The 13,184-nt window shown below is 44.2% G+C and overlaps 1 protein-coding gene across 1 annotated transcript in view; it reads right to left on the bottom strand.

Annotated features, from left to right (window-relative positions):
- Nucleotides 1-13,184, bottom strand: part of PIK3C2G (phosphatidylinositol-4-phosphate 3-kinase catalytic subunit type 2 gamma) — a 144,905-nt gene that overhangs the window by 23,059 nt on the left and 108,662 nt on the right. Inside the window, 1 exon segment of the mRNA XM_033952383.1 lies at nt 7,290-7,365. Coding sequence (XP_033808274.1) covers nt 7,290-7,365 — 76 coding nt within the window.

The raw sequence follows: 13,184 nt of genomic DNA, 5'->3' as shown, positions 1-13,184 counted from the left end.
TTTATTTAGTTGAAATACTGCCTGCGTAATATTATAGAATAGGAATAGACATTTGCATATGCTAACAGGACATCATGAAGGTGTAACAATGTGCAGAATGAGTCAGTTATTGAGAGACATGGCGGAAGCCACTGTTTGCCCTGGATCGATAGCATGGAATGTTGCTACTCTTTGGAATTCCGGAATCTTGTTACTCTTTGGGATTCCAGAATCTTGTTACTCTTTGGGATTCTAGAACCTTGTTACTCTTTGGGATTCCGGAATCTTGCTACTCTTTGGGATTCCGAAATCTTGCTACTCTTTGGGATTCTAGAACCTTGTTACTCTTTGGGATTCTGGAATCTTGCTACTCTTTGGGATTCTGGAATCTTGCTACTCTTTGGCATTCTGCATGGAATGTTGCTACTATTTGGGATTCCAGAACCTTGTTACTCTTTGGGATTCTGTATGGAATATTGCTACTATTTGGGTTTTTGCCAGGTACCCTTGACCTGGATTGGCCACTGTGAAGATGGGATACTGGGCTTGATGGACCATTGGTCTGATCCAGGTGTTCTTATGAGGTGATGAACCACCAGGTCGACATTTGTTTCATAGATATTCACTGCCTCTGTCTGGATAGTATGTGGCACGGAGTATCCACACAGAGTGGGGAGTGTCATCAACATTCAGGTAGCGATGCTAGTCAAACCCACTATCCAGATCGCTCTCTGGACAAAGTTAGAACAATGATTTTTCTCTCTGAACTTTTTCTGGTCATCCTCTAGATAATGGTGTGAACATCTTAATAGCAGTGGTGCCCCCACATGGGCTCCTCCTTATTATTCAATGTCCAGACATCTACTGGTACAAGATGAGGGACATTCTAGCTATGAAATGTGGACAGCTGGGCGATCCTGTAGCTCAGTTGCAGTGCCCAGTTTGACCTCCAAATTGCCTCTTTCTGGATCAATAACATCTGGTGGCTGTATTTGGAGCCCTCGATACATGGTCCCGGAAAGAGACCGTGTGCCTGGCTCCCAATCTCTCATTAAGAGCAACAGGATTTAGAGCTCTTGACGTGAGGTCCTTGAAGGAGGCCAGGTGTATGGCTTCTGGCCTCAGGACCTCTGCTGCAATCTACAATCTAGGAAACGTGGAAGGGAAATAGGGGGAAAATCTTCAGAGAGTTCCAGAAAAGGCTGATAATGCCTGATTCTGGAAGAAAAAAGAGAAGGAAAAAAATACCAGGCCAAAAAGAAAAGGGCCTGGATCAGGGATAGAAATGCACTGCTGTTATTTGCCATGATTTTAGAACATTTGATTATTTACTTCTACGTTGTAAAACCATCTACTCAGTGACACTTTCAAATCATGTTCAGACTGGTTATACAATATTTCATTATCAGTCCAACACAGGTATGTCAGAGCCCAGGAGATAACGCACGTGATGCGGCTCCAGCATCTGCTCGATTCCGATTCTGCTTGGGCTGCCTGTGCGAATTTAAGATTCAGAAGGGGCAGAATAACAGCATGCATGCCGTACCCCACTGAAAATCTTCATCTCTCCGCCCAGTGGAAGTACCAGCAGAGTAGAGAGTGGATCCAGTGGTGCAGGCAAAGGCTTTCATGATTTCAACCATGATTAATGTGAAGTTCTCAAACACATTGTTTATGGAGGAACTTTTATGCTTTTATTTCCCGAGTTACAAGTTGTTCAAAATTCTATTATTTGAACTTTCTTTGGGATTGGGAAGTATGAACACGTTACTTCATATTTCATCTCATGGAGTACAAGTCATTATGGTTGGTTTATCACCAAAATACCTACAGGATTCTGTGACGCCCTATGTGCCCTCTTGACCGTTGCACTCTGCTACACATTGTAATTTGGTTATTCCAACTCATATGAAATCACATGTACAGACTATGAGATCTAGTACTTTCCTATGGGCGGGACCTGCTGAGTGGAACAGGCGGCCAGAATGCTTCAAGCCGGAAAAAGATTTGTATAAATTTAAAAAATCGTTAAAGCATCATCTGTTTTGTAAGATGGGTATTATTAAGAAGGGTATTACGACCAGAACGAGAGAAGTCATACTGCCGTTGTATCGGGCAATGGTGCGCCCGCACCTGGAGTACTGTGTTCAGTATTGGTCACCATACCTTAAGAAGGATATGGCAATACTTGAGTGGGTCCAGAGGAGAGCGACACGAATGATTAAGGGCATGGAAAACCTTTCATACACTGAAAGATTGGAGAGACTGGGGGCTCTTCTCCCTGGAAAAGCGGAGACTCAGAGGAGACATGATAGAGACCTACAAGATCATGAAGGGCATAGAGAAAGTAGAGAGAGATAGATTCTTCAAATTTTCAAAACAAAAGAACAAGAGGGCATTCGGAAAAGTTGGAATGAGACAGATTCAGAACGAATGCTAGGAAGTTTTTCTTTACCCAGCATGTGGTGGACACCTGGAATGTGCTTCCAGAGGACGTAATAGGACAGAGTACGGTACTGGAGTTCAAGAAAGGATTGGACAATTTCCTGCTGGAAAAAGGGATAGAGGGGTATAGATAGGGAGCTACTGCTGGGCACGATGGACCTCGGGTCTGATCCAGTGGAGGCATTGCTTATGTTCTTATGAAATATGATGGTTGATGCCTTTTTATATGAATTGGCAATTCTGATGGTTTCCGATATGTTTATTTCGCTTTATTTTTAACTTGTATTTGTTTGTTGTAATCCGCCTTGTTTAGAGGCAGAATATAAGTAAGAAACTCTAAATCATTATGAGAGTGGGTTTCCTACTGTTAGGATTTTGGATACTGGACAGCTCCAGCTCTCTTTCCGGAGCACAGCAAGGGATCAGCTGGGAGTTTCAGCCCTAACCGGGCACTGGAGAGCGTTGTAGGTATTGTAGGCAATAAATACACTCGAATCACCTCAGCAACACCAACACCAACTCTTCACTATCAGACAATTTGGAGATAAACTCAACAAAAAGGTGCATTTCAAACCAATATAGCAAACTCCAAATTCCTGTTATACCAGAACCCCCTACAGGCAAGATAACGAAATATCCCTACACTAACCACATTTACTCAAACACCTCCGTTAGAATCCAGACAAACCCTCACTTACTGCTCCAGATTTATTTATTTCTTTGGTATTAGATCCTGTCCTTCTAGGGTTACAACTTTACATACATATCAAAGTGTTTTTATACAAGATGTTGGCAAACATGGCATGGCAGGACAGGGATGGCAAGACACAACATATTCCAAGCGTGGTTAACAGAGCTTGGCAAACCGAGTATTACAAAATCTACACTGGCTGCCTGTGGAAGCAAGGGTCATCTTTAAGTTTGCTTCAAAACCGAATTATCCAGGCACAACCTGCACTCGTAGTGCCTACTTGGTCGCCTTTCCATCCTTGAAGGGCTGCATCTACAAGAGATTCCTTGATCGAACGCCATCATTCCAACCAACTTTCTTATCAAACTTTCAGGAAGTCGATCAAAACTTATCTCTTTGACAAATTTCTCTGCCTCGATGCATTCCTAAAACAAACTCGATTAACCTTAACATGCTAATGTAATTTTGAAAGTTTCTTGTATTATCGCTGTCTGTATACAGTCTCTTCCTCTGTAAACCACGCTGAACTATTTGTGGTATTGCAGTATATGAAAATAAAGCTATTATTACTATTATTATTATAGATGCATGCAACCCTGTCTCCCAGGCTCTAGCATCAGCTCATTGGCTACCCATAGCCATATGTTCAGTCTTCAAGGTCTTGGGCAACATGATGGCTAAGCTTCCTCTGTATGTGCCGAACAGGTCCCTCCCCGCCAGTGGTATAGTGAGGGTGAGTGTGGTGTCCCTCCCCCGCCCTCACCACACATGCACGTGCCCCGTTCCCCTACCTTTTTAATGTCAGTGTGAGCAGCTACCAACTCACTGCCCATGTTGACTTCGGCACGCTCTCTGATGTCATTTCCTAGGCGCGGGTCCCGGAAGTGGCCAGAGAGAGCGCCGAAGCCGGTGCGGGCAGCAAGTTGGTGGCTACTCGTGCCGAAGTTAAAATGGTATGGGGGAAGGAAAGGGACGTGTGTATGGCAGGGGGAGGAGTGGGAAGGGGGGGACATCCCCCCTCGACTCCCACTGCCCTCCGCTCCCAGGATGAAATACGCCTCAAAATGCCCCCTGGTCGTGTCCTTCGACTGCAAACCGCCAAATGGCGGTTCCTACTCCCAGACTCTGGAATCGACTGTCCTCGCTGATCAGATCCCTTGAAGGACTCCTCAACATTAGGCAAGCAATATAAATATCTCTCTTCACCTAAACCCCCGCCCTTGTCTGATGGATCCTGGTATGTGTCACGTAAGGAAATCTTGCAGTGTAACTATGGTAAACTGTATATTCATATTAGACCCCTAGTATGTGTCAAGTTAGGATAATACTTGTGTCATAAACTTGTACCGAAATTATGGCAAATCCAGAGCAAATTTTAACCTGTTAACTGTATACTACGTAGGTTCTGAGCTCTTCGGGGACAACGGAATAGAAAACGAATGAAATAAATAAATATATAAAGGCATGGCATGGCATACCTACTGTAGATTGAGCCCACTCCTGGTAGTTCTCATTCCTTAATCTTGCCAGGATGTCCACAATAGAGAGTTGTGCGGGGACAGAAATCCCACCCCTCTCTGTCCCCACCCGTCCCCGCCAGGATCCTCTCCGTCCCCACCCGTCCCCGCCAGGATCCTCTCCGTCCCCACCCGTCCCCGCCAGGATCCTCTCCGTCCCCACCCATCCCCGTCAGGATCCTCTCCGTCCCCACCCGTCCCCGCCAGGATCCTCTCCGTCCCCACCCGTCCCCGCCAGGATCCTCACCGTCCCCACCCATCCCCGCCAGGATCCTCTCCGTCCCCACCCGTCCCCGTCAGGATCCTCTCCGTCCCCACCCGTCCCCGTCAGGATCCTCTCCGTCCCCACCCGTCCCCGCCAGGATCCTCTCCGTCCCCACCCATCCCTGTCAGGATCCTCTCCGTCCCCACCCGTCCCCGCCAGGATCCTCTCCGTCCCCACCCGTCCCCGCCAGGATCCTCACCGTCCCCACCCGTCCCCGTCAGGATCCTCTCCGTCCCCACCCGTCCCCGCCAGGATCCTCTCCGTCCCCACCCGTCCCCGCCAGGATCCTCACCGTCCCCACCCGTCCCCGTCAGGATCCTCTCCGTCCCCACCCATCCCCGCCAGGATCCTCTCCGTCCCCACCCGTCCCCGCCAGGATCCTCACCGTCCCCACCCGTCCCCGCCAGGATCCTCTCCGTCCCCACCCGTCCCCGCCAGGATCCTCTCCGTCCCCACCCGTCCCCACCCGTATCCTCTCCGTCCCCACCCATCCCCGCAAGGAATTACCTCCATCCCCGCCTGTCCCCATAAAAAGCAGCAATTAATTCTGACAGGATCATCAATTCCACAGTTTCTTTTGTGTTTGCGCTGCTATTTTCCTTGTGGAATCTCTTTGGTGGAACCCTTTTTTTGTTTTCTGTTCAGGTAATTAACTTATAAACCCCCTCTTTTACTAAGGCTGACGTGTCCATTATATGGACGAACCCTGCTTCCAAAGCCTTCCATCCCCGTGGGAGTCCCGTTGGCAAGAGGGGGGGGGGACCCCATGGGAGTCCCGTGGGCCAGAGTGGGGTTTCCATGGGAGTCCTGTGTGATCCCCGTTCCCGTGCAGACCTCTAGTCCACAATGCACATGGATGAGAGCTATTTGCATGCAATGGGGGCAGTGCATACAATTTTTGGGGGGGACTAGAGGTTGTACTAGTGCAAGTGAAGCAATGACCAAGCAATGAGGCAGCCAAATATCTGGGGGAAGGGGGTTTAGTGGCAAAGCACACCTTTGCTCCAAAGTTGTCTCCCTTGAATGAACATCTTTTAAACCACAGGAAATGTTAGAAGCTGGGGGAGGAAGTCTTTAGAAGGAGAACCATGAAACGATCATTTCTACAACATCTGACATTTCACAAAAAAGGTCAGGAAGACAGATCAATCTTCCCTCCATTTAGAAGACTTATCCCTCAACGAAGTTGGGGCAGTCTCCATCGACGACTATGTGCTTAGTCCAGCGATTTTCCACTTTTTTCTTCCATATTTTTCCAACAGAACGAAAAAAAAGTGGAAAATCACTGGACTTAAGCGTATAACCCTCAATGGAGTCTGCTCCAACTTTGTTGGCTGGGCTGAGAACTTTTCAGAGGCCCCTCATGAAGAAATCATCACTCCCTACACCACTTCCAGTTTCCTCTAAGTCTTCGTTGTACAGATGCCACTTTGGTGTCTAAGTCTGAAAAAGTCTCAATTGTACTAAAAGCTTCTGGAAAAGGAAGAAAAGTCCATGGGGCAGAACCCAGTATTTCTTGAAGCCTTATTGTTGCAAGTTTCAAGTTTATTAGGTTTTTATATACCGCCTATCAAGGTTATCTAAGCGGTTTTTACAATCAGGTACTCAAGCATTTTCCCTCTCTGTCCCTCTTAACCACTGTTGGAAACAGGATACTGGGCTTGATGGATCAAGCCATTGTGACATCACTGCTGAGGTTGGCTCTTAGGCATTGGTGGAATGAGGCATTATGACATCACAATCTCAGCTCTGGAATGTTGCTACTCTTTGGGATCTTGCCAGGTCCTTGTGACCTGGGTTAACAAGTTTCAAGTTTATTAGGTTTTTATATTCCGCCTATCAAGGTTATCTAAGCGGTTTTTACAATCAGGTACTCAAGCATTTTTCCCATGAAGATCTTTGGATATTGGGCTATTTCTGTGGCTCAATACATTCCCAAAATAGGAAGTTATATAATAACATGAACCAACGTGTGACCCAGTTGCATTCCGACTTTTAATAATAATAATAATAATAACTTTATTTTTCTATACCGCCATAGTCAGGCGACTTCTAGGCGATTCACATTGTAAGAAGGCTGGACAGTCAGCGAATGATAAGGAGCCTAAAATAGAAAAGTTACATATACAAGTTACATACTAATTTAAGTTCCATGGGTAAAGAATACATGAAAATTGGAGCTTCCTGGGAGATTGAATAGCGTTTACGGGGGGGTTTGTTTTAGTTTAAGGGAGGTCTGTTTTAGTCAATGAATTTGTCGAATAGGGCGGTTTTTATTGCTTTTCGGAATGCATTGTAAGTCAGTTTGGGTTCATTTATGCAGTTTGGATGATACCTGTTGAGTTGACGTTGCCACTACTGCCTTACACACAACTCTGAGACGTGTACATACCTGGGCCCATGCCGAACAGATCTCCAGGATTCCCGTGTTCGGGCTCATCAAGTAAAAAGCTGAGGACTTGCTCATTCTGAGAAACAAATTAAAGAAGTTATTTTTTAAAATTAAAATACTAGCCAGCTGCATTTAGAAAACACAACACGACACAGGTAGGAGAAATTCAGCTCCAAATCTCATTACCGGCAGGGCCAGACATCACCAACCTTATTTCTTCTGATCGTGCTGCCCAATTACCCCACAAGGCGCAAACAAATCAGCTCATGTGCAACCCGATCAATCTGCCAAGCAGAAAGATCATCTACAAGGCAAGTCAAGAGAAACTCTGGGCCTAGGAGCTATATCTCCAGAGACACTGCTGAGAATTCAATAACCAGACACCAGAGTGCACATCTGTCAGCAATAAACATGTTCAAATTTAGGCTCATCTTGCTGGTTATCTCTAATGCACACAAATGCTCAAACTCATTAAATATAGGACGCCTCCTTAGAGTCACTGGAACATTTGGGGGAGGGAGATTTTCATTTGGCTTTTCTGCTTTGCAGTTTTTTGTTTTCGTGAATTCAATGAGTCAATCCATTCCTCCTGTCTGATAAAGACTGATATGAGGTATATTCCCTGTTTAATAAACATTGTACACCAGTCAAAGAACATAAGACCATAAGAATAGCCTTACTGGGTCAGACCAAAAGTCCATCAAGCCCAGTAGCCCGTTCTTATGGTGGACAAACCCAAAGCGTAGCAACTTTCCATGTTTGTTAAAGATTCATATATTGGGCTGAATTCCTTGTTTGATAAAGATTAAAGTAGTTATATCCTAGACTTCATTAGCTATTTCATAAAGATTTATACCGTAGGCGACATCCCCTGGTAAATATTCAGAAATAAAACTGACACATGGGGAGGGGGAATAGCTCTCTGATGAGGAAAGATTAAAGAGAAAATTTCATTATTCTTATTTAAATTGTACCCCGCCAAAAACTAAGGGCTCCTTTTATCAAGGTGCGCTACGGGGGGGGGGTTAGCGCGTCGGACGTTTCATCATGCGCTAACCCCCCCGGCAAGCCTAAAAACTAACGCCTCGTCAATGGAGGCGTTAGCGACTAGCGCGGCGGGCGGTTGAACGTGCGGTATTCCGCGCGTTAACCGCCTTTCGCAGCTTGATAAAAGGAGCCCTAAGTGGCTTACAAAAAAATGTAGATAAAAGAACCATTCACAGACAATTAGCTTATAAGCAGAAGACCAAAAGATAAGACGCCAGAGCTGTGCATGGAGAGACGTGCTAATAATAGCCTCTAGAATCATCCATCTCAGGAAAGCTAATTAATACAACCATTCTTATCATGTGGGGAATTACCTCCTGTCCTATTATACACAGTGCTATCATCAAAAGCATTAAAAAAAGAAAGCCTGCATAAACAAATTAGCTTTTAAAATCTTTTTAAACTACAACAGCGTTGGACAAAACCACATATGTCCTGTTTCTTAGAGAAGACACATGCGGACGTCTCTGCAGAGCAGATTGCAGTTGGTACTGGTAAAGAAACCTGCCTCTCAAAATCAGATATCGAGCAAATCAGGGGAAATACAGGATTTATTACTGGAGAATGCACTAAATAAGTTAGCATAGCCGGGCCTAAGAAAGCTTTGCACAAATTCCTGGAAGAAAAGTCCATACTGCGCTATTAACGTAGACCTGGGGAAAGCCGCTGCTTAGAGCTATCCACACCAGTGAACACAGAGAGAGTTCTCTTGTGAATGGGAGATTATGGTATCTAAGCACTGATTTTTGAAACATGGTTAGGGGTTAGGGGTTGGGGTTAGTGTTTTTGTGTTAGATCTTGTTTGCCCTGTTGCAGTTCTAAGCGAAACACTGGTTGGCCATCATCGGTGGGACTCAGTTGCAATAAAATACTATTTGTTTGAATGAGAAGCACAGCGGACTTTGAGGAATTATTGAGAGATTTTGCAAGATTTTCATCTTTGGAAAAATTGAGAGGTTTAAATATGATGAACTTCAAAGAACTGTTTTTTAGCCGATGAGGCGAATTGTCCTTCTCTAGTCTGTGACAATAGGCTGATGCAACAGACGGGGGGGATCTGAGGCTTTTCCTCTTTAAGTTCCTTGTAATTCCGCATTAGATTCTGTTATTCTTCAAGAGAGAGGTTTTTGGAGAAGTCTTGGTTGTGTTCTTGAAAGCCACTGCTTCTTGGGTTCCTGCAGTTACCAGTGGGCCTGGGTTGGCCACTGTTGGAAGCAGATACTGGGCTTGATGGAAAACCTTTAAGGTGGGTCTTTGGGTCTCCAAATACTGCTGGCATTGCAAGGCAGATACAGAGGGTCCTTTTACTAAGGTGCGATAACCAATTTAGCTCGTGCTAGTCTTTAGGGTGTGCTAAATCGATTATTGTGCCTTAGTAAGACCCCATAGTATTTTACCCTCCTAATCGGAGAAAGTTTGTGCTATTATTCCAGATATTTTGAGATTTTGAATTGCCTTATCAGTCTATCAGACGTTCTTTACTTTATTATCGTCAATAACGGCTAAGTTGTCTGAGGAGACTGGGAAGATGATAACCAATGGATGCTTATCCTACCTCGTATTAAATATAAGGTCTCCTATATATTTAATTTGTCATTTTGTTTCAGGCGAGTTCCTGACTTGCTTCTTCATCTACCTCAGCCCAGCAGCAGGTTGTGTATCTTTTTGGGTTCAGGAATAAATATTTCTGATTGTACAGTGTGGCTGGATCAAGTGGAAGGTATGAGGAGCTCTCACTTTCCATGTTATGTGTTGTGGGCCCACCTTCTATTCGATGTACTTGTGATCACTGCACCAGGGCTGCTTTAAAAAAAAGGTTTGGCCAAGTTCCTGGAGGAAAAGTCCATAGTCTGCAATTGAGACAGACATGAGGGAAGCCACTACTTGCCCTGGATCGGTAGCATGGGACTTTGCTATTATTTGGATTTCTGTCAGGTACTTGTGACCTGGATTGGCCACTGTGGAAACAAGATAGGCCATTGGTCTGACCCAGTATGGCTAGTCTTATGTTCTTATGATTTTGTTCCAGACCCACTGAAATCATCAGTTACATATCATTTTGCCCAATCAGTCAGAGTAACAGTGCTGGTATTTTCACTACAGTCTTGGAGCAGGAGCACTGGCCCTGCCTGGGTCCTAGGCCTGAGGATACATAGAGACAGCGCTAGCTGGAGCAGAGCCCAAAATCTCATTGCTTGGTAATACAGCTGAAATGTGGACTCAGTGACTGAATGTGATTTGGGTTTTAAGGAGCAGATACATTAATCTGACAAGACACAGTGTCACGTCAAATGCATTTTCTGTATCATACATTTGTAATGGATGCAACACTGCTCTCCTATCATAAACGAAAGGCCTGGATCGTTCTTTCCTTTATACAGTCATGAGTCACAGTGTTGTCAAGTTCATGTTCTAATCCTCCAATCTATAATTCCTCGTATTCTTTGGCTGCTTTTAAAACAGAACAATAACACTCAGATCTGCCATATGACAAATGTCGAGCAGTGGTGCATGACATTAATGAAACCTTCTATCACCTTCCAGGATGGTCTGCTGGTTCTTCTCATGCTCCGGTACACAGAGGTTTCTTCCTGGGGTCTGAAGTGAAACCAGCATTTCTCTAAGTATAATTTCATAAGCATTGCTAATGGGCTTGAATTGCATGCCCTTTCGAGAAGAAGGAAAGAGATCAACTAAGAAATGTAGAATAAGAGTCCGTGAATTTTCAGACTCCCACATTCTGGAATGTTCTTCTTTCCTACGTAAGATCTGGACCACCATTTTCACAATTCAAATGTTATTTGAAGACCTTTTGCCTCTCATCTGCTTCTTCTTTTTGCCTGAATTACCCTTATAAATCTCATACTTCCCTTCCCTTACTTGTACTCAGTTTTTGGTTGTTGTGGGTCTTTTTTTTTTTTTTTTTTTTAAGTAGACAAGTTTCATTCTTTCTTATGTTAAGTTCCTTTATTTCTGTTTCTGGTTTTAGCTATGTTATATTGTAAACTGTGTTGACTTGACCGCAGAGAATGCGGTAGAGCAAATCTGTGAATAAACAGTAAACGATAGACCAGAATATACTGTGTGAAAGAGTCTAGAAAACTGATCAAGTAAAACTTCTGAATCTAAGTTGAACAGAATTGCTCTTCAGCATTAAAATGTGTCTTAACTAATATGTGTGGTGTCGCTTAGACTGGAAACTCCTCCTTCTTATACCGATATCCCATCTTCTAGCACCTTATTTCATGAACAGATACCATAATAAACATAAAGGGGTCATTTGGGGCCTGATTCTGTAAATGGTGCCGTAAATTAGGGGGCAGTAGGTACCCAATCACTGCTTAACTTAATTGCTTTATTTGGCGCAGTAATTGACCAGGCCATTAAAATACAATTAAAAACTCATTAATAAAGAAGTAGGCAGCTACTAGGGTAGGCGTTGGAATCATGTCTACAGCAAGGCGCCTAGTGGCATCTAAGGTCACAGTAGGCGTGGTTAGGGGCAGAGATGACCTGAGGTGCCACTAGGTGCAGTTCTCAAAAGATCTTAGGTGTCAATAATGTAGGCCAGTATAAGAATAGCCTTACTAGGTCAGATCAATGGTCCATCAAGCTCAGTAGCCCATTCTCACGGTGGCCAATCCAGGTCTCCAGTACCTGGCCAAAACCCAAAGAGTAGCAACATTCCATTCAGAATCCCAAGGAATAGCAAAATTCCAAAATCCCAAAAAGTAACAAGATTCTAGAATTCCAAAGAGTAGCAACATTCCATACAGAATCCCAAGGAATAGCAAGATTCCAGAATCCCATAGAGTAACAAGATTCTGGAATCCCAAAGAGTAGCAACATTCCATACAGAATCCCAAGGAATAGCAAGATTCCAGAATCCCATAGAGTAACAAGATTCTGAAATCCCAAAGAGTAGCAACATTCCATACAAAATCCCAAGGAATAGCAAGATTCCGGAATCCCAAAGAGTAACAAGATTCTAGAATCCCAAAGGGTAGCAACATTCCATACAGAATCCCAAGGAATAGCAAGATTCTGGAATCCCAAAGAGTAACAAGATTCTAGAATCCCAAAGGGTAGCAACATTCCATACAGAATCCCAAGGAATAGCAAGATTCCGGAATCCCAAAGAGTAACAAGATTCTAGAATCCCAAAGAGTAGCAACATTCCATACAGAATCCCAAGGAATAGCAAGATTCCGGAATCCCAAAGAGTAACAAGATTCTGGAATCCCAAAGAGTAGCAACATTCCATGCTACCGATCCAGGGCAAGCAGTGGCTTTCCCCCATGTCTTTCTCAATAACAGAAAATGGGCTTTTCCTCCAGGAAATTGTCAAACCTTTCTTAAAACCTGCTACGCCATTCATTATAATATAGTAAAACCCTGGCCTAAGTTTGGTGATAGGTGCCTTTAGCCGTAAGTCTTTAAATGGCGCTAAAGCGTGAGTAACACACAGCCGGGGCCTTTTTTGTAGGCGGCTGCCAATTTAGGTGCTGTTTACAGAATCTGACCCTTGGTTATAGATAACATACAAGTCCGCTGTCCATGCATTTTCTACTGTTATTCAGATAGCAACGGGCTGAAAATATGTCCAGTCGTTCCACCACTATCAATCCAGTGGAGACACAGAGGGAGGGTGGATGAAGAGTAGAGATTCTCAACAGTTAACCAGTACAGCAGGTAGAAACTAATTGAACAGTGGTGAGTCTGTATTTTCAGGACTGATGACTATTCACAATAACATTGTCTAAATTAATTCATATATTCAGCACAAACACTTCCGTTATAAGTAGCACCGTCACCACCACCGCCGAAAATTTCCTGTCAACATGTCTT

Source organism: Geotrypetes seraphini, chromosome 7 (assembly GCF_902459505.1).
Source record: "Geotrypetes seraphini chromosome 7, aGeoSer1.1, whole genome shotgun sequence".
Taxonomy (NCBI): domain Eukaryota; kingdom Metazoa; phylum Chordata; class Amphibia; order Gymnophiona; family Dermophiidae; genus Geotrypetes; species Geotrypetes seraphini.
This window is presented reverse-complemented; position numbering and strand designations above follow the sequence as displayed.